Below are 22457 nucleotides of genomic sequence, written 5' to 3' on the forward strand. Positions count from 1 at the left end.
CTGTCCATTCCCTTGACCGGGGTGTTCCGGCAAGCCAATTTGAAATTGGATTGAGCTATTAGACATATTTAATTTTAAATGAACATTAAATATGGCCACAAAATTTGGCTGTGTACTATGTGTACTTTGGGACACTCGTAGTGAGGGGTGAGGAGGGAGAGACGGATCAGCCATGGCGGAGTAGACTTGATGGGCCTAATCTACTCCTATTCCTTATGACCTTATGACCTTATGAGTGCCAGATCAATGCCAAGCGCACCCGTCTGTGGTGAGAGTCTGGTCAGATACCATGTTTGTGTAGGCATTAGCAAGTACACTAAAGCTGGCTCGTGGTGTGCAGAGAAGCTGATCAGGCATCAATCAGCATGCAGTGCTTCACCACGCATGGTTGGGCACATGTTTGGCCACAGGAAAGACCCCCTACTGGTGTTATTTAATGAAATTAATCATGCACAAACTAGAAGTTGGTTGATTGCTTCTGACTGCTGCCATGAGTCTGTAAATGCATACCACGTTTCTTTAATATCCAGTCTTCAGAGAATGTTAAAAGACGTATTTTGGCCAAATCAAGGCTACTACACCAACCTGTTTCTTCTGGTCTGAAGAAGCGTCCCAATCCAAACTGTTATCCAGAAAGTAGGAAGTAGCAAAGAAGAGGGAACGGGGGCCTGGAAAACGTAAGTCATTGAAAAGACAAAGGCTGTGTGAGGTGCTTTGGACATAGGTCGAGAGGGATTGGATAGTAATGATGAGGGAACTTGGGCCTGGAAAAGTAGAAGGGTCTCAACCTGAAATGTCACCTATTCCTTTTCTCCAGAGATGCTCCCTGACCTGCTGGGTTACTCCAGCTTTTTATGTCTATCTTCTATGTCAACCGGAGATGCTGCATGAACCCTGGAGTTATTCCAGCACTCTGTGTCTTCTTCTAGATGTGATGTGTAGAAGGGATTCTCTTTGAAAGTTAGTTGAGTTTGCAATAAGCTGCTAGAAGAGTGCGGAAAAAGCATGGTGCAAAGGACTCTCAGCTACAGGCCATGGCTTACAGAGAGGAATCGCCTTACATGCAATGAAGAACAGTTTTTGGAATATGTGTATTTTAGCAAAGTTATTCACACCGAGAACTGGCAGAAATTCCAAATGTATCTACAAACTCAGAACAGACTGAGAATTGCATTATTATTAACTGTCAAGGTGACCATGACATTCACTGTCTTAGGGATATGGGTCTTTCCAGAATGGAAAATTGTGTCTTTGACTTTATGCTAATTCTCCCACCAGGATACATTACATAGGGCAGAGAACATAGTACAGCATGGTTGCGGCACGGTGGTGCAGCAGTAGAGTTGTTGCCTCACAACGTCAGAGACACCAGTTCGATACTCACTACGGGTTCTGTCTGTACGAAGTTTTACGTTCTCCGGGTTCTGTCTGTACGGAGAACGTAAAACTCCATATATGATTTTCTCCGGGTGCTCCGGTTTTCTCCCACATTCCAAAGACGTGCAGATTTGTTGGTTAATTGGCTTTCATTAAAAAATTCCCTAGTGTGTAGGATTGGTGTTGGTGTACAGGGTGAACACTGGTCAGCGTGGACTCGGTGGGCCAAAGGGCCTTTATCCATGTTGTATCTCTGTGCCTCTAATGTCTAATGTAGGAACTGGTATTTCGGTTCATAACGTCTGTGCCTAAAGGGACTGTCCAACTGTACGAGGTAATTCAAGATTTCTCCCGAGTTTCCCCTGATTCGAACTCGGACAATTACGGTAATAGCCGCTCGTAGGTACTCGGGGCTCTCGTGGACATTTTTATCAACATGTTGAAAAAACTTCACGAGCTTACCGCGTTTCCCGAGTTCCTGCCGTTAGTGTTACGAGCCGCTAAGAGACATCCCGAGCTCCGACGTACCCACTACGTACATTCTACGTACTTACCACGCGTTTGATTTTTTTTTAAACTCGGGAGAGCTCTTGGGTAAACTCGTATAGTGGGACAGGCCCTTAACATGATGCCGTGTTAAACTAATCTACTGTACCTTCACATTATTAAGAAGTAGTTCAATAACCAAGAAAAGCTAATGTAATACTGTTTTTTTATCTCATAGGGATTGATATATGACAATGATTACACAGAAATGTATAACTTTTAGTTTTAAGCGTCGGACCAAGATAAAGACATAATAGTGTATAACATCTATTAATATTGATGTTAAATTTGAGTGGGTTTTGTAGTATTTTCTTATCTTCTCCTGAGTTTAGAAGGGTGAGGAGTGATCAGTTCAATTGATAAAGACACTGGATGGGATCGATACATCAGTTAGTGCCCCACTGGAATCTTGAAATCAAAAGTAGAACATTTGCGAATGAAGTGAAGGTACTTATAAACCAGAATGTAGAAATAAAAAACTGCAGATGCTGGTTTATTCGAAAGTTACACTCAATGTGCCGTAGTAACTCAACGGGTCGGGCAGTATCTCCAGAGAAAAAGGATAGGTGACGTCTTCAGGTCAGGCCCCTTCTCAGACCGAAGAAAGGCCTTAACCCAAAACGTCACTTATTATTTTTCTCCAGAGAAGCTGCCTGACCCACTGAGTTACTCCAGCAATTTGTGTCTATTTATGTATGAACCAGCCAAGTCTCCACCTCAAATGGATTAATCAATAATTCAACCAACACGTTTCAAATTGAAGTTGGTAGAGTTTGGTTTGGTGAAAGTGCCAAAAGAATTAATATTCAAATGTTGCACAGACTTGTGCCAGATCGAAAATATGAATGGGGTAATAGCCACAAAAAAAACAAGTTGTTGAGTGATCAATTAAATTATTGTCAATGGTGTTGGTTCAGAGATAATGTTGGTCATAACATAATTATTTTTACAATGTACTGTGGGATTTAAAAGATATATATATGTTCAAATGAATCAGCAGGCAGGATGTCCTTTGACCATTTTAGCTGAAAGACGAGAATCCTGACAATTCATCGCCCCATCGGTACTGCACATGAAAGGCCAGGTGGAAGAATGGCAAAGTTCCAACCTGGAGCCTGACCCAGGGTCAGAGACACAGCTTGGCCAAACCTGGCTCTTAGGTTGATGACTTCATTCCCCCTACAAAACACCCTTTCATTAGATGTTTGATTTTATGACTTTGCTGACGTAGCTGATTTAAGAACTTCATTTCAACATAACTAAAAGCCTGCCTTTTCAGACTAAAAGCGATGATGTTTAAACCTGTGAGACTTCAGAGAAAACAACCATGTAGTACCTATCTTTACAGCTAATACCATAATTCAGGCAGCATGCTTGTAAACCTTTTCCATTTACTGTCCAGAAATCTTGAAGATTTTTGCTGCTGTTGATTTTTGATGCTTCATGTTTTAGTTAACCTAGAAACCGTTGGCATGCTCTGTACACATGCATGTACATACACGTCAGTGTGTGGCAATGCAAAAACAGGAAGATCCCTGCCCTTCTGATGGAGATGAGGTGTCTATTTCCATTTTGTCTGGGATCATTATTTGTGAATTTTTGGCATCTGCAGTTCAGGAACACAATGCCTTTATTAAAATGTTTCACTGGGACAATACCAATCTTGTTTCTGCTTTACTCTCCAAATCATGGCTAGTGTCCTTTCGACAGGTGCAGCACACCATTTCTAGATGCCTAATCAATGATCACTCGAAGACGAGTGTGATGATCCTTCTGGTGGGTCCTTTCTGTAGATGGTGTGCAATTCAAGGTAGATTACAACTTTTAATGTAGGGAGACTGGTGCACGGACACCCTTGATGGAGACAGACCCAGTTGTAATGGCATGGCATCCACAAGGGTTGAGAATCTTTCCTTGCTGCAGCCTTCTTCCTTCTTCCCAGTCACCATCCTCCACCTACGTCACCGTTGAGATCTTCTTCTTGGGGCATGCTTTGTCAGGAACCTCCCCTTCAATCTGCCTGCCTCCAGACAGTTTAAATCTCAGGATCTTAAATTTCAGGATCTTAACACACGCTAACATCCCTACCACAACAAGATGGAGACCCCAACATTCACAGTAGTAGGGCGTTCCCGCATTTGCAAGACATCTTATCTTCGTGTCAATAGCCATCTTGAGAACAACTTGGGCCAATGTGAAAAATAGAAGGGGATCCAATATAGAGATTAAATGAATGAATGGATGAATGATTGAATGATTGAATGATTGAATGATTGAATGAATGAATGAATGTATGAATGAATGAATGAACCAATATGTTATTGTCACATGTTATGAAGAACCAAGTCACAGTGGAAATCTTTGCTTGCATACCTAAGTTATGCAAATAGTCACCACATAAAGGGCGCTGATGAAGTTACAAGTATCCCGTGTCAGGTCCTCCATTGTTCTCCCCACGTTTTGACATAACCAAATCAGGTGTCAAAGTTTGATTAAAGAAAGCAATGCATTTCCTGTGATACCTTCCGCTTATTTGGCACATCCCAATCATGTACAAGAAGAAACTGCCCCCTCAGTTTCCCTAACTGCATGGAATGAATGTGCCTTGATCACTTTTATAAGACTGCAAAACAATACACATAACTGAGAAATATCAGAAAATGTTTTCTATTATTTATACCAATTTAGCAATGCTGGAAACATATTAACCTCGGCATCCCCAGGTGTGTCATGAATGAAGAATATTTTTGGTGAAGGTAAAAAGACTGGACAATCCATGCCATGGCAATCAATGTCATGAAACAGACCAGTGATTGATATACCATCTAAACTCTTAACAGGGACTGAAATTGTTTGCACTGTTATGCTGAAGCCTTGCTGCCATTGTTAAATTCCAGTTCATTTCACCATTATTTCTCGTGGGTCCCAAAGACATGCTCTACAATGTGCAAAAGCTATAGGATTAATAGGGTCAGGGGCAGCACAGCGAAATGCTGCCTCACAGGCCTAGAGACCCAGGTTCGATCATGACCTCGGGTGCTGCCAGTGTGGAGTTTGAACATTCCCTCCGTGTTTGCGTGGGTTTCCTCCATGTGCTGCGGATTCGTCCCACATCTCAAAGACATGTGGGTTTGTAAGTTAACTGGCCTCTGTAAAATTGCTCTTTGTGTGCAGCGAGTGGATACAAAAGTTGAATAGCATAGAAGTAGAGTGAATCGGCGATTGGTGGTTGGCATAGACTTGGTGGCCTGAAGTGTCTGCTTCCATGCTGTATCTCTGAACTAACGATATTCAGCCCTTCAAATCCATGTTGACCCTCTGCAAGGCAGGTCACAGGCCCATTCCTTCATTCCATCACCAAAAGAGACGTGTGATATATTTACTTCCCTCGGGTGCATTTCCGATTTCCTTTTGGAATCCTTAGTCATTTCTGCTTGCACTATAACAGGCATCTACTTCCAATCCATTAACACCCCAGGATAAAGTTCTTCTTCATAACCTCCTTGGATCCATTGTTGAAGAGTCATAAATCTGTATCTCCATGTACTTGTAGCACCAGTTAATGGGAACAGCTTTCTTTTGTCTACCGTATCCAAACCTGTCATACTGAAGCATGTCATTGCAAGTTTAAGTACAGGAAGCCTCATGGAATGATGATGAATCTTAGTTTCTCACAATCCTGCCACTGTATGGGGCGTAATCTAATCACTTTCCCTTCAAAGAACCTACTCAGTTTCCTTTCTGTACATTTCAATGGAATAAGTGTAAGGCAAGTTGAAGTGAAGTCAAACCATTCACTCAGCCAGATAGCTGTCCAAACAGAGAAAATGGAAATGTACCATATTCTCACTAAATTGGTGAGGAGAGGCTCATCTGAACTCCAGCATATGTAAGAACTTAAACCAAACTAATGGGCAAAATGCTGGTCTTGAATGTATTTCCCATTAAATGAATTATGAAGAATATAAAACCACCTCATATTTGTCAAAGAGTGCAATTAAATTGGGAATATTATTAAAGTCTGCAATAGCAGTGAGAAAAAGAAGGAGGATTTCTTTCTTAATTAGTAAGGGAGTCAAGGGTTCATATGTTTTAGGAGCAGAATTAGGCTATTTGGCCCATCTAGTCTACTCTGTCATTCCATCATCTATCTTTCCCTCTCAACCCGATTCTCCTGCCTTCTCCCCCTAACCCCTGACCACCTTACTAATCAAGAATCTGTCAACCTCTGCCTTAAGAACATCCTTTGTCTTGGCCTCCTCAGCTGCAGGTGGCAATGATGTCCACAGATTCACCACTCTGGTTACCAACTGGATTATGGAGAGAAGGCAGGAGTATGGCGTTGAGACTGAAAAATAGATCAGCCATGATCAAATGGTGGAGCACTCAATGGGCCCAGCTGGGCCGCAAAATCCTGGCCTTATCCCCCATAGAATTATATAAAACCACTCATTACTAATCAAGTAGCCTCATTAAGATTACATGTAATTTGTAATTGCCTCTTCAGTCTGGCAGCAGATTTTGTAGCTGATTGTCCACAGATTCACCACTCTGACCACCTTACTAACAAGAATCTGTCAACCTCTGGAACATCCTTTGTCTTGGCCTCCTCAGCTGCATGTGGCAATGATTTCCACAGATTCACCACTCTGGTTACCAATTGGATTATGGAGAGAAGGCAGGAGAATGGCGTTGAGACTGAAAAATAGATCAGCCATGATCAAATGGTGGAGCACTCAATGGGCCGAATGGCCTTATCCTGCTCTTATGTCTCATAGTTTTATGTTAGGATTTAATTGGTATGATTTTAGTAGCCTTGCTGAAAATTATTCCTGGAACTTGCTGAATCTATCTATCAGTCGCTCATTCGTTGTTTAGAAGTTTCTGTGGAACCACAAATAAGCATATTGAGACAACCATGAGTGTAGACGACTCCAGTCTCTGTTACTTATTCACGAGCAATGAACAGTCATGCATCACTGAGTCTGGAGCCCAACAGCATGGTTGACGACATCTGATGCTGAGAATGCAAACTGGAAGAGGCTGGTAAAACCTGTAACAGATGCGCAGCGGCCAAATATATTTTCCTTGTCTGTCTTCTCACCAGCTGTTTAGCTGTCTTTTGGAGTTGCCAAAAAGGGGAGAATCTTTCAATCATTGTGTTCAATCCCTTCTTGCTTTATATCCCAACTGACTTTAAAAGGATATCGGATGAATTAGCTATTTATTCTGCATTTTAGACACCTTGGGTATTACCATCAAATAATGCTGAGGATGGCCTAGCAGTGTAGTTGGTGGAGCTGCTGCCGCACAACACCAGAGCCCACGGTTCGATACCAATCTCGGGTGCTCACGTCTGTGTGGAGTTTGCACATTCTCTGTGTGACCTCGTGGGTTTTCTCCAGGTGCTCCGGTTTCTCCTACATCCCAAAGACATGCGAGTTTGTAGGTTAATCAGCCTCTGTAAAATTGTCCCTAATGTGCAAGAAGTCGATAAAAAATGGGATAACTTAGAACTAGTGTGAGCAGGTCAACAATGTTCGGTGTAGACTCGGTGGGCCGTAGGACCTGTTTCCGTCGTATCTCCGTGCAAAAATGATCTAAAGTATGGACATGTTCTTTTTAAGCTGCTTTTGGGAGGCTTTATTTAAGCTAAGACCTTTATTTATCCTCTCCCACCATAATAAACTTTTATTATACGGAAACACAAGGGACTTGTGCTACTTGACAAAAACGCCACAAATTACTGGAGTAATTCAGTGGATCAGGCAGTTTGAGATGCTGCCTTACCCACTTAGTTACTCCAGTGCTTTGAAGTTTTTACAGTATTTTATGACTGGATAGCGTGTTTGTTTCTTTATAAGTTAATTATGAATCCTCGAATAACAACATTTAGTTTAGTTTGGTATAGTTTAGTTTAGTTTAGTTTAGTTTAGAGATCCAGCGTGATCCTTTGGCACGCTGACTCCACGCTGACCATCGATCACCCATACACTAGTTCTATCCTACACACAAGGGACAATTTACAGAAGCCAATTGATCTACAAACCCACCCGTCTTTGGAATGTGGGAGGAAACAGTAGCAGCTGGAGAAAACCCACGTGGTCACCAGGAGAACATGCAAACTCAGTTCAGACAGCACGGGTAGTTAGGATTGAAGGCAGGAACTCTACTGCTGCACCATTGTGCCACCGAAAATATTTGAAATATCATGAGATTAAAGTATTGTGAATTTATAGCTGCAAGATCACATGCATGCAGTAAAAGTAATCCAATGGGCAGGGGACAGTTCTGATGCATACTGTAAATATGTTGGTGACCTGCAATCGGAATTGTGTTGATCTGTTTCATATTTTACTTGTTCCGAATGAACTTTTACCCATATATAGTATCAGTGAATCTTCCTTTTCCAGCTGCATGCTTTCCTTCAAGTATTGGCTTATTCCACCTTTGATAATTATTTGTAGTCTAAACTATACTGTATATACCAGCACTCACCCATCACAGTACAGACCTCACAGTTTCAAACACCAGTTATGATAAACAAAAAAGCAGTTATTTGCTGTTGATTTTTCCTGATATTGTAAAGCAGCTGATGATTTGCTGAAATAAGGAACTGCAAATACTGGTTTACAAAAAAGACACAAAGTACTGGAGTAACTCAGCAGATCAGGCAACATCCCTGGAGAACATAGATAAATGACATTTTGGGTCAGAACTTTTTTTCAGACATACAATATGCTGATATTCTGTAGTTTATTTAAAATCCCTCTATATGACCTCTGCCTGTATCAGTTTATATTAAAACCAGTTATGTTACATGTTATAAAAGACATAAAGTGCTGGAGTAACTCAACAGAACAGACAACATCTCTGAAGAACATGGATTGGTGACATTTTGGGTCAAGATCCTTCATCAGATCCTAGTTTAGTCTGAAGAAGAGAACCAACCTGAAACATCAACTATCCATGTTTTCTACAGATGCTCCCTGACCAGCTGAGTTGCTCCAGCACTTTGTGTCTTTCTTTTGTAAACTAGCATCTGCAGTTTCTTGTGTCGTGGTTACATGTAGAATCAGTACATTAGGAGTAAATTGTACATGCCCTTCATTACCTGAGAGACATGCTATAGTTCTGGGATATCTCTCTGCTTCTTCAGTGAGGGTATTGAAGGTGAGAGTTAAGCAGTAAATGATTACCTTGACCAATGTCAAAGACACAATGTCACCTTGACCAATGTCAAACTGCTTGCTGTATATAAAAGGACACCTGTCACTTGATTTAGGTTTAGAGTCAAAGTCATACAGCACAGAAATAGGCCCTTCGGCCCAACTTGCACAAACTTACCAAAATGCCCCGTCTATGCTAGTCGCACCTGCCTGCATTTGGCCCATATTCATCTAAACCTTTCATATCCATGTAACTGTCCAAATGTCTTTTAAATTACATTAATGGAGTTTAATGCAGATAAATGCAAGGTGTTGCATTTTTGGAAGTCAAACCAGGAAGACTTACATGATGAATGGCAGGGCCCTGGGGAGTGTAATGGAGCTGAGTTATCTAGGAATGCTGGCACATACTTCCTTGAAAGTGGCATTGCATGTAGATTGGTCCAGAAAGTTTCGGTACATTGGCATTGGAGGAAACATTTAATAGAAACCCGAGCAACCTCCGACCTACCTCATTGTGAACATTGGACTTTATCCCTGAACCTGTTATACTACAATGCTGCACTCTGCTATCATTCTCTTCAATCTACTTTGTACTTGGGTTTGGCTTGAATGTATTTATGTATAGTTTTATCTGTTTCAATTGGATAGCACATGTGACAATAATAAACATAAATGTAAATAAACATGACATGCATTTAATTTAAAAAAAATTTAACCTGGTTTACAAAATTGTGTACAATGATTGGGCAGTCAATTATTTTCAGATAAAAGATTATTAATATTTTATTCATTCAATTATATATTTCATCACAAGCAGAGGTTTATTCACCACTCTTAAGCAGAGATAGACAAAAAAGCTGAAGAAAATCGGCGGGTGAGGCAGCATCTATGGAGTGAAGGAATAGGCAACGTTTTGGGTCGAGATCCTTCTTCAGTGATTTATTTAACTAAAGTAAATTAAAGGGTCCTTGCGGTACACCTTGTTTAAATTAAGCGATGCAGCCATGAAGGAGCTGAATTTACCCCAATTAAACCTCATGATTTCTGGCCAACCCCAACAGATGTACAAAATGAAATATCAAAGGTCATTACGACAGTCAAATAGAACACGTACTATGGTTCAACAACAAAATTAAAAAAATGTTCAACACAGAATCCCCTGGGCAATTTGTTTCCATGGTAACATTCTCTAGTATTATCTTCATGTATGGTGGCTTTACCTGCTAGATTTTAATTGTGATAAGAACAAATGTTATACTTGAAATGTGCTTCTTCAATCTGAATGTGCACTAGTCCTCTAAAGCTACATTTTACATCAATTTTCTTTAGTTGTGGTCGCTTTAGATTTAAGGATCAGTCACGTTAAAAAGGGGTAATTTGGGAGATTAAAGAGCTGGTTCTTTGCTTCCTGATACTGAGTTCAAACCTCTTCTCCCACTTCTCGTTCAAATTTAGTTTATTTTAGTTTATAAGTTTAGTTTAGTTTATTGTCATGTGTACCAAGGTACAGTGAAATGTCTTCCATCCTGGATCTTTCCATCCTGAGAGAAAGGGTCTGACTGTCTACCCTATCTATGCTTAACATATTTTTTTATGTACAGTATATTAATATTGAGTGACTGATATACACTTGCTGGAGTTCTGTCATTGGGAATTAACAGTCCTATGAAAGTCAACTTTTTGTCAAGGGAATTCAATAAACCTGTTTACTGAATGTTGGCAGAATCTCTGGTCTACAGAGAAGGGACTATTATATTTCGGGTACAATTTTCAATTGAATCTCTCAGTTCATTTTCTACATCATTAGCTATAGAATCGTGATTAGGGATAGGAATCTTGAATCACTTTCTCCTTTATTCAAGTGACATGGTGGTGCAATGGTAGAGTTGCACGTGTCAGAGACCCGGGTTTGATCCTGACCACAGGAGATGTCTGTGTGGATTTTGTACGTTTTCCCCGTGACCGAGTGGATTTTTCCAGATGCTCCGGTTTCCTCACACGTTCCAAAGACCTACAGGTTTGTAGGTAAATTGGCTTTGGTAACATTTCAAATTGTCCCTGGTGTGTGTTGGATAGTGTTAGTGTGCGGGGATCACTGGTCAGCGTGGACTCGGTGGGCCGAAGGGCCTGTTTCTGTGCTGTATCTGAATGAATTACACTTTATTGTCACATATACCTAGGACACCTAGATACAGTGAAATACTTTATTTTGCATGCAACCTCGGTGGTACGCAAATGTCACCATGTGTTAGCGATGACAAAGTTACAGAAATACCGAATAGTCCTATCTGCTGACTGCCACCGCACATGGGAGCAGCCCCTTTCCCCATACCCCCCTCCCCCTGCTATCCCCACCCCACCATGCCAGTTCCCCTATGGTTCACAGTGGCCCCCATCTAGGTCCCCCCTACTGCTATCCCCCTCAATCTCGGTCCCTCCTTGCACTCGGCAGCGTGGTCCCCATCAACACCAGTGGCTCGGTGTCAATTCGGAGTCTGTGGTGGACGAGCCGGGCATACCGGGCAGCTCCTCTATCTGACACCATTCAGATAATGTCGCAAGAACAGGAAGGCAGATTATTATCTGAATGGTGTCAGATTAAGAGAAGGGGAGGTGCAATGAGACATGGGTGTTCTTGTATATCAGTCACTGAAAGTAAGCACGCAGGTACAGAAGGCAGTGAAGATAGCTAATGGCGTGTTGGCCTTCATTGCGAGAGGATTTGAGTTTAGGAGCAAGGAGGACCTACTGCAGTTGTACAATGCCTTGGTGAGACAGCACCTGGAGTATTCTGTGCAATTTTGGTCTCCTAATTTGAGGACGGACATTATTGCTATTGAGGGAGTTCACCAGGTTAATTCCCGGGATGGAGGGACTGACATATGATGAAAGAATGGGTCGACTGGGCTTGTATTCACTGGAATTTAGAAGGATGAGAGGATATCTTATAGAAACATAAAATTCTGAGAAGATTGGATAAGGTAGATGCAGGAAAAATGTTCCCGACGTTGGGGGAGTCCAGAACCAGAGGTCACAGTTTAAAAATTAAGAGGTAGGCCATTTAGGACTGAGATGAGGAAATCTTTTTCACCCAGAGAGTTGTGAATCTGTGGAATTCCCTGCCACAGAAGGCAGTGGAGTCCAATTCACTGGATGTTTTCAAGAGAAAGATAGATTTAACTCTTAGGGCTAAGGGAATCAAGGGATATGGGGAAAAAGCAGAAATGGGGTACTGATTCTGGATGATCAGCTATGATGATATTGAATGGCGGTGCTGGCTCAAAGGGCTGAATGGCCTACTCCTGCACCTATTTTCTATGTTTCTATGTTTCTATCATGGGTCTGCGGTGGGCGTTCTTCTGACCGCGGCGAGCAAGTCGTCCGTCGTGGGTCCGCGCCACGAGTCTGGCTTGCTTGCCGGGAGTGTCCTGGCCCGCTGCTCTAATCTAAATCTCTAAACTAAACTAAAATAAAATAAAAGACAGAAATGGGAACAACACTCGTATTGTCTCCACTAGAGAGCACGGAGCTATGGGATTAAACCTGGATTTACCTGTTCTTAGTGACTCACGGCCACACCTTGCCTTGCTCTTGCCAATTCCGTGTGTCTGGGGCAGCTGTAAATTACATATTTCATAATGTGAGCGACAATAACATGATTAAGAAGCACTCCTGAAAGAGTAAAAATTCCCAGGGGGTTCACAGGAGCCTTTCTAAATGGAGTTTCACAATCCCCATAACTGCGTACAAGGCAAAAGAGAGTTCGGTTAGAAAAAGACCCTCAAATGAGGTAAGAGAGGCCACACGATTTATGTAGAGATTTGCAGAGTTAAAAGTCTTGGTAGTTCAAAGGTTTCAAATGTCTTTTATTGTCACGTGTACCAATTAAGGTACAGTGATATGCGAATTACCATACAGCCATACTAAAAAAAAGCAACAGACACACAACTACATAACAGTTAACATAAACATCCACTACAGCGGATTCCCCACATTGCTCACTGTGATGGAAGGCAATAAAGTCCAATCTTCTTCCTCTTTATTCTCTCACGGTCGGGGCAGTCGAACCATCCGTAGGGGCGATCGAAGCTCCCGCGTCAGGGTGATCGACGCTCTGCGGCTTGGAGCACCCGGTCGGTCTCTAACCAGGGACTTCGAGCTCCACGATGTTAAAGTCTGCAGGCTCTGCGGTTGGAGCTCCAAGGTCGATACCTGGCCAAGGGATCTCGAGCTCCACCTTGTTAAGTCCCGCAGGTTTCCGCCGATGGTGCTCCTGGTCAGTCTCTAGCAGAAGCCGCCAACCCCTTAGGCCGCAGTGCGGACGGAGATACGATGCGGAAAAAAATAAATCACATCTCCGTCAAGGTAAGTGATTAGAAAAATGTTTTCCCCAAACCCCCCCCTCCCCACCCCCCACATAAAACAAGCTAAATAATACTAAAAACATACATTTAACACATACTATTAAACCAACAAAGAAGGGACAGACAGACTGTCGGCGAGGCAGCCATTGTTGGCGCCAACCGGTGGTGAACAAATTTAAATCCAGACATTAGACCAGAATTGGAGGAATAAAAGAGACCCAGAAATGGAGGAATAGAGATACCTTGAAAGACTGTAGAGATGGGGAAGATTATAGAATTAAAAGAGGTAAGGCAGTGGAGGGGAGAGAAATGTAGATACAAATTGGAATTTTAACTCTGAGACGTGGCTTAACTAGGACCCACTTAGATCAGTGCACGGAGGGTTGATTCTGAACAGGACAATATCAGTTAGGATGCTAACAGCAGAGTTTGAGATGACATCAAGTTTTACATTGGAGGAAGTCCAGGAATTTACTGGAATGGACAAGACATAGATGAGGATTTTGACAAATGAACAGAGTCAAGTGTTGGGTAATGAAATGAAGGAAGAAGTTCTGATGTGAAAGTGGAAGTGAAAGTGAGTTGGAAGAAGGGTCCTGATCTGAAATGTCACTGTCCATTTTCACCTGAGGTGCTGCATGGTCCACTGAGTTACTCCAGCACTTTGTATCTTTTTTTTCCTGAAAAATATCAATTGCTGTGCTAGAAAGGATTGCTGTTCACTTTCAGTACATAGAACAGCCCCATCGGATACCTTTGGAGGTGGAAGTAACTTTAATGTGCCCTGAAGCTTACAACAGAATCAAGCATACAATAAAAATAGCCCGTAAACTGCATTCCATAGCTGCGCTACCTACATAAAATACATATGTGTAGGAACGAACTGCAGATGCTGGTTTAACACGGATAGACACAAAATGCAAGGGTAACTCCACAGGACAGGCAGCATCTCTGGGAAGAAGGAATGGGTGATGTTTTGGGTCGAGTCTGAAGAACGGCCTCGACCTGAAACTTCACCCATTCCATCTCTCCAGAGATGATGCCTGTCCCACTGAGTTACTCCAACATTTGTGCCTATCTTATATTAAAATATATATCATGAGTTATTTCTACCTTTTGATAAATGATAAATGTGATAAATGACCAGTTTAATTTGCAGGTTTAAAAAAATGCAATTGATATGATATGAATGATGCTGGCAAAGCCAGGATTTATTGTCGATCCACGATTACTCTTAGGAAGGGGATGATAGTCTCCCGCTGAAACTACTTCTACCATGCAGATGAAGATTTTGCTACTTTCTGTTGGGTGGGATGTTCCTGGATTTAAACCAAATATCAATATTGCTCTATTTCCACTTTGAGGATTGTTTGCAACTTAGGAGGACAACCTGCAGGTGGTGATGATCCCATTGTCAACTGCTCTTGAACCTTCCTGGTGGTAAGGGTAGTGGGCTTAGTGTGAACTAATGGAGATCATGCCAAACTCAATCAGCTCATTCCAAGCTAAATAATGACAAGGCTGGAAACAACCTGGCAATTAATGACTAGGCATATAACGACGGTTGGCTTCAAAGCTAGTACAGACTGTAGTCAATATCTTCTGGAGATAGAGGAATTATTTGTTTAGTTTAGTCTAGTTTAGAGATACAGTGCAGAAACAGGCCTTTCAGCTCACCGTGTCTACGCCGACCAGTGCTGCATGGAATTAAATGAATGAACCTTACTGGAATTGTAATTCGGCAACAGTGAAATGTAAACATTATTGGAAAGAATACTAATTTAAATAATTTAGGATTTTTTAGTTTAGTTTAGTTTAGAGATACAGCACAGAAACAGGCCCTTTGGCCCACCGAGTCTGCACCGACCAGCGATCCTCGCACATTAACACTATCCGACACACACTAGAGACAATTCACAATTTTACCAAGCCAATTAACCTGCAAACCTGTATGACTTTGGAATGTGCGAGGAAACCAGAGCTCCTGGAGAAAACCACATAGGTCACTGGAAGAACATACAAACTCCATTCAGACACCACCAGTAGTCAGGATCGAACCCGGGTTTCTGGTGTTGTAAGGCAGCAACTTTACCACTGCGCCACCATGCCACCCCATTTTTATTAAGGTTGGTGGATGCGTGTGTGTGTGTGTTTGTAGGTTAACTTAGGTTTAAGTTTATTATTGTCATGTATACCAAGATACAGTGAAAAACTTTGGTTTGAATGCTACCCAAACAGATCTGATATGCCATTCATAAATACAGTCAAACTCAAGTACAATAGATGGAGCAAAGAGGAAGATACAGAGTGCAGAATATAGTTGTCAGCATTGTAGCACATCAGCTGCATGAACAAAATCCAGTGTCCACAATGGGGTAGAAGAGAATCAGATAGTATCCTAACTTATGGAAGGGCTGTTCAGAAGTCTAATAAGTGAGGGGAAGAAGCAGTTCCTTGGTCTGGTGGTGCGTGCTTTCAAGCTTCTGTCCCACTTAGAATAGAATAGAATAGTTTATTTATTGTCATTGTAACATGAGCCATGTACAACGAAATTTTCCCCACTATTCCCAATGGATTTTAACATAGGAACAAACGGCAAAGCGCTAAATTGATTTTCAAGCATCCCTTTACAGCAAGGGCTTCATCAGGTAAACTGGTTATTGTATGTTTTCCAGTCTGGCAAGGCAGAGATCAATGGAGGACGATGAGGAATTTGAGAAAGCTCGTCGGCGCCGGTCCCGGATGCACACTTCATCAACGGATACTGAGGCTGTTGCTGAAGAGCAACATACATCTGAAAACAGGTACAAATACTGTCATTAGATTTGCATTAAATACAGGTGCACAACCTTTTATCCGGTGTTCCAGAAACCGAAAAGCTCCGAAAACCGGCCATGTTTTCCAGATGTCGTCTGCGCACCAAAGCTCGCGTTTGGCGCCAAACTTGACCCAAAACGACCCACGGTCAACCCAGGTCTGTACTACTGTAGCGGCTGCCTCCTCCCTGGAGACCGGGAGACGCTTAAACATCTGTAAATCATTGCTTAAATGTTAGTCAGTTAGTTTGGAGGGCTTTTATGTGAAGGGGGGTGAAGGGGTAAACTTTAATTCTTAGTCCTACCTGGTCGGAGAGGCGGGGAGCGGTCAATGCCTTACCGGGTCGCTGTGCAGTAAACTCCGCAGCGCTGTGGCCGGTGGGGCCGCGGGCGGCGCCGGTTGTAGCTCCGACCCCGGCAACTCTACCCCTGGCTGCGAGGCGCTCCAAATCCAGCGCGGCCCGCGGCCGGACGCCCCAGCTCCGCGAATGTCGGGAGTCGGCGGCGTCGCAGCGCTGGGATACCAGCGGGGTGCGGGCAATGCCTTACCGGATCGCCGTGCGGCAAGCTCCGGAGCGCTGTGGCCGCCGACACACAACATCGCGGAGCGTCGCTGGATTTGGAGCCGCGCAGCCAGGGGTAGAGTTGCCGGGGTCGGAGCTCCAACCTGCGCCGCCCGCGGCCGGACGGAGCCCCCAGCTCCGCGGCTCCAAATCCAGCGACGCTCCGCGAATGTTGGAAGAAGGCGGCCACAGCGCTCCGGAGCTTGCCGCACGGCGACCCGGTAAGGCATTGCTTGCTGCCCCGCTGGTATCCCAGCGCTGCGACGCCGCCGACTCCCGACATTCTCGGAGCTGGGACGTCCGGCCGTGGGCCGCGCTGGATTTGGAGCACCTCGCAGCCAGGGGTAGAGTTGCCGGGGTCGGAGCTACAACCGGCGCCGCCCGCGGCCGGACGGAGCCCCCAGCTCCACGAGGTTGGGAGTCGCCGACCAGGTAGGTAGGGGACTAAGAATTAAAGTTTCCCCCTTCACCCGTACACCACCACCACCACATAAAATCCCTCCAAACTAACTGACTAACATTTATGCAATGATTCTCCCGGTCTCCGGGGAGGAGGCAGCTGCTCCAGACTTTTCAAGCCGCCCGCGCTACCTACCTAATCTACGCTAAAAATCTTCCATTCTGAAATCCGAAAATGTCCGAAATCCGACAAGTGTCTGGTCCCAAGGCTTTCGGATAAAAGGTTGTGCACCTGTAATACAATTGGTTTAACTTGGGAGCAAGCAAAACGCAAAGCGTTCCAGCGTTCAATAATATCAGAGACCATCGCTCTTCACATTCCAACTCACAAAGATCATTGGCACTAACTTACATCTGGTGAAGTAGGATGGGCCTGTACTTCTCAGTGGCGCAGTGGTAGAGTTGCTGCCTCACAGCGCCATCAATCCGGGTTTGATCCTGACCTTGGGTGCTGTCTAGAGGAAGTTGTATGTTCTCCCTGTGACCTCTGCTCCAATTCCCTCCCACACCCAGACATATGGGTTTGTAGGTTCATTGGCCTCCAAATATTCTCTTGGGTGGGTAGGATAGAACCAGTGGACGGATGTTCATTGATCAGCGCAGACTCGGTGGGCCGAAGGGCCTGTTTCCACGCGGTATCTCTAAACTCTAAACTAATCTCAGTGTTCAGATGGAGGAGGGATGTCCCTCATTGGAACATCAGACAATATTTTTCCCTGAGAGTCCAAAACAAATTCTTGTTCTTGACATCAATATACGTAGCAACGTGCATTTACAGCCCTCTGGGTCAGATGCCCAAAGACTTCACCACACAGGAATAAGAAATGTCTCCTCATCTCAGTTCTGAGGATAGATAGATTCTTGTTTAGTACAGGTGTCAGGGGTATGGGGAGAAGGCAGGAGAATGAGGTTAGGGGGGAACGATAGATCAGCCAGGATTGAATGGTGGAGTAGACTTGATAAGCCAAATGGCCTAATTCTGCTCCTATCACTTATGACCTTATGAATGGCCAACTCTGTATCTTGATGCCATTTCAAAATCTCCAGAAAAGGAAACTTTTTTTCTTGCCAACCACCCTCAGAAACTAATGTTCCAATGAAGGATACCCTTCAATTGACTGAATACCAAGAAGTACCGGCTCATTCTACTTCACCATGTGAAAGTTAATACCAATGACCACATTGAGAGCATAAGCAGCATTGTGATGGGCTATTGATTTAACATCATCTTTCAGCATTGCGTTTTAATTGATGCCATCAGCAGTAGGAATATCTTTCTTTTTTTCTTTCCACATTACCTCTTTCTGCATATTTTGTCACCAGTCACATGCAACTTTCAGTTTTGCCCAGTAGTATAACTTTCATTTTTGATTTTGACAGTGTGCTTTCAAGTTACTAGAATGATCTGCAACTCAATAAAGGGCAACACTGAGCCACTAAAATACACCTTTCCTCCTTTGGCTGAAGGGAAAAATGAAAATCTGGCTCATCTCCAAACGTACTGGGCTGCTGGAAAGATGATGTGAATCTTGAATTGTTCAAACCTTGAGTAGGATGAGATGATCCAACTGCACTCAATTACACACAGCCGGGACTTATTCCCTCCCTAATGGAGGTGTAGTACTTTCTACAGTTGAAGCTATAATGTGGAACCGATACATACGACAGTGCCTGATACAGAGAACAATTTGCACTCAGCAGATTTGATTGATTCCATGGGCCTCAAGTCCAACCCGTTGAACCTTGTAGTCATAAGCGGTAATCTCTGGAGCCTGCTGCTAAATTTTAAATGTTTCGGGTGAACACGCAGAGGTTCCTGCACTTTGAAATACATTTTTAAACTTCTGCTTTGAGTTATAGCCTGTCAAATGCTCTCTGATGTAGCACCAACACTCTAGTTCTATATTACACTATGTCAAACACCAAGCAGGGTGCTGGTCCCAGACACTAATCATTGCAGGGCAGCAACAATGCCATGATACCTTTAGTCATTTCACATATCACAGCTGGCCTTCTGCTGACAGAAGCTTCTGTTTCTTTATTAAAATGCAAATGTGTGCACTGCTTAAAGTTGTTCCCTCTGGCTTGTGTGACTACACAAGAAGTGCAGTTTTAATTGATTTTTATAGATGCCGTTTAGCAAGACAAGTTAAACAATGAACAGTTATGCAGCAAGGTTATTACAAGGTACTGTGGTACAGGAAATGACTTTACCCATGGCCATATAAATGCCACATGAATTATGGCCAAGTTGGGGGATTGATTCACATAGTGTGTGGCAGCACATCATAAATATCCTTAGTCCAGTCAAAAAAGGTTTTAAACCAATTCTCTCCCATCCATAATTAAGCGGCGTGTTTAATGAACAAGAGGAAACGTCTCCACACTCAGAAGATGAATCGGTTCCATTTGCTGAAATGCTGAAGAGGAGAGAAGAGGATAAAAGGCGCTATCAGCACGAGGCGTTGCAAAGTTTGAAACTAGCAAAGTTTGGCTCCAAGCCAGACGGTGAATGGGGCGGCGAGAGCGAGCAGGGGAATGAAAACGACAAGCAAGAAATAAAGGAAGTGCGCACCAAGACATCAAGGAAACAGTCAGAAGACAATTACACTAAGAAGCTTAGTGCAAGCTCTTTGAAGGTAAGTGTCCCACTTACTGTGAAATTCATGTACAATTTGTGTGAGGGTAGCTATTCATTTAATATAAGATCCCTTGTCACTTGGTGTAGATTGTGAGTAGCTTGTTTCACGACAGTATTGTTAAAACCGGCATTTGCAAGTAGTCTGAAAAAGGATCTCGACCCAAAATGTCAACCATTCCTTCTCTCCAGAGATGCCGCCTGTCCCGCTGAGTTACGCCAGCACTTTGTGTCCATCTTCGGTTTAGACCAGCATCTGCAGTTCCTTCCTACAACGTTTGCAAGGTTATGTTCTGCTAAGTTTGACCTTTGTCAACTAGAGTGAGTGGCAGTACAGAGTAGAGACAAAAGTCCTTCAGAATTGAAGCTGAAAATGAACATTAAAAAAAGTCTGAAGAAGGGTCTCGACCCGAAACATCAACTTTCCCTTCGCTCCATAGATGCTGCCTCAGCCGCTGAGTTTCTCCAGAATTTTTGTCTACATTAAAATAACGCTATGCTCACCCAAAAACAAGTGGAATCTTTCAAGGTCTTTCTTGTAAAAAAAATATTGGTACTGGCGTAGGTAATATTTTGAACAAGATTATCATAAGGAATGGGTTTCAAAGGACATAGATCAGGGGCTAGCAAAAACATAAAAGGTTTGTATTAGACAAATTAATTTGGTTGTCAAGTGGCAGAATGTTCTACTTTTATTCCAACACACATAATTTGGAAAGTGGCCACGTTTGCAGGTGATACCAAACACATGATTTAGTGGAAATAGCACCAAATGCAAAACAATATAGAGTCATAGAGTCATAGAGTGATACATTGTGGAAACAGGCCCTTTGGCCCAACTCGCCCACACAGTCCATAAATGTCCCAACTACCCTAGTCCCACTTTCCTGTGCTTGGTCCATATCCCTCCAAACCTGTCCTATCCATGTACCTGTCCAATTGTTTCTTAAACGATGGGATAGTCCCGGCCTCAACTACCTCCATTGGCAGCTTGTTCCATACACCCACCACCCTCTGTGTGAAAAAGTTATCCCACGGATGCCTATTAAATCTTTTCCCCTTTACCTTGAATCTATGTCCTCTGGTCCTCGATTCCCCTAGTCTAGGTAAAAGACTGTGCATCTACCTGATCTATTCCCCTCATGATTTTATCAACTTATATAAGATCTCCTCTCATCCTCCTACACTCCATGGAATAGAGAACCAGCCTACTCAACCTCTCCCTATAGCTCACACCCTCTAGTCCTGGCAACATCCTCATAAATCTTTTCTGAACCATATCAAGCTTGACTATATTAATGACTCAACAGGTCAGGCAGCATCGCTGATGTTTTGGGTCGGAATGCTTGCAGGACCTAGAATATAAAATACAAGAGAGTCTTTCATTAGCATAGAAAAAGGCCATTTATCTGAACCTGGTCTCAGGTGGCAAATGTGTTCTTAAAAAGTATCCTGTCATCCTATTTCATCTAAATCCAAAGTCCGATCCGGGACTGATGTGATAATTAGTAGAGTTACAAGAGGAACTAAAGGAAACAGTATATAACATTATGAGAGTTCTAGAGAGGGAAAAGAGAAAATATTTTATTCTCTGAGGTGAGAGATCAGTAATTAATGGGAGAAAGAATTGTTTATTTGATGTTAGAGATACAATATGGAAGCAGGCCCTTTGCACCCCCTAAGTCCGTGCCAGTCAATGATCACCCATACACTAGTTCCATTCTATCCCAGTATTGCATCCTACACACCAGGGGCAATTTACAGAATCTACAAACCTGAATGACCTTGGAAAGTGGGAACTTGGGAGGAAACCAACATGGTCACCTGATGGGAGAGCTTACAAACTCCACACAGACTGCATCAGGAGTCAGGATCAAACCCAGATCTCTGGTGGTGTAAGGTCGTAGCTCTATTGCTGTGTCAATACGGTGCCCTTTTAGTTAGTTGAAAGACTGATAGCTGGGGAGTTAATACAAAATATATTGGGGGTTTAAGACTCACCGCCTGAACTGTAATTGATTGAGTACTGGTCTGAGGATTGCTTAGCACGCAACAAAAGCTTTTTACGGTACCTCGGTACATGTGACAATAAGCTAAACTCATATACTTGAAGAGCTATTACCTCCTGGGCTACTGATGGAGACCAGGAAAGTGGGATTATTTTAAATTAGTTAATTAGCCAGAGGGACAACATTAAGCCAAATTGGTTCTTCTGAGCCACAAATTTCAAAGAATCTATGAGCCCAATGAGACATACCAAAACTACTTTTTGAATGACCTCGATATCCTGGACTATTAGTAGCCAGAAAATCAAACCTTTCTGGACTGGAAATTGGATTGGATTCATTTCTCTTATGCTTCAGAAACGTTTCAGAAGCCTACAAAATAATGACAAGGATTGGTCAAAATAATGTCTGGAACAGAATTGGAGAACTTTCCACACAAAAAAATTGCAATAAAAGAGGGCCTTCATATTATGTAGAAAAAAGGAACTACAAATGCTGGTTTGTACAAAAAAAAAC

At 42.9% G+C, this 22457-nt stretch overlaps 1 protein-coding gene across 4 annotated transcripts in view; it reads left to right on the forward strand.

Annotated features, from left to right (window-relative positions):
- LOC129708654 (ladinin-1-like) overlaps positions 1–22457 on the forward strand; it is an 86297-nt gene that overhangs the window by 20859 nt on the left and 42981 nt on the right. For all 4 annotated transcript variants that reach the window (XM_055654545.1, XM_055654546.1, XM_055654548.1 and 1 more), the window contains 2 exons: positions 16135–16263; positions 19648–19936. In XM_055654545.1, the coding sequence (XP_055510520.1) occupies positions 16135–16263; positions 19648–19936 (418 nt within the window). The remainder of the gene's footprint in view (positions 1–16134; positions 16264–19647; positions 19937–22457) is intronic.

Source organism: Leucoraja erinacea, chromosome 24 (assembly GCF_028641065.1).
Source record: "Leucoraja erinacea ecotype New England chromosome 24, Leri_hhj_1, whole genome shotgun sequence".
In the NCBI taxonomy this organism is placed as follows: domain Eukaryota; kingdom Metazoa; phylum Chordata; class Chondrichthyes; order Rajiformes; family Rajidae; genus Leucoraja; species Leucoraja erinaceus.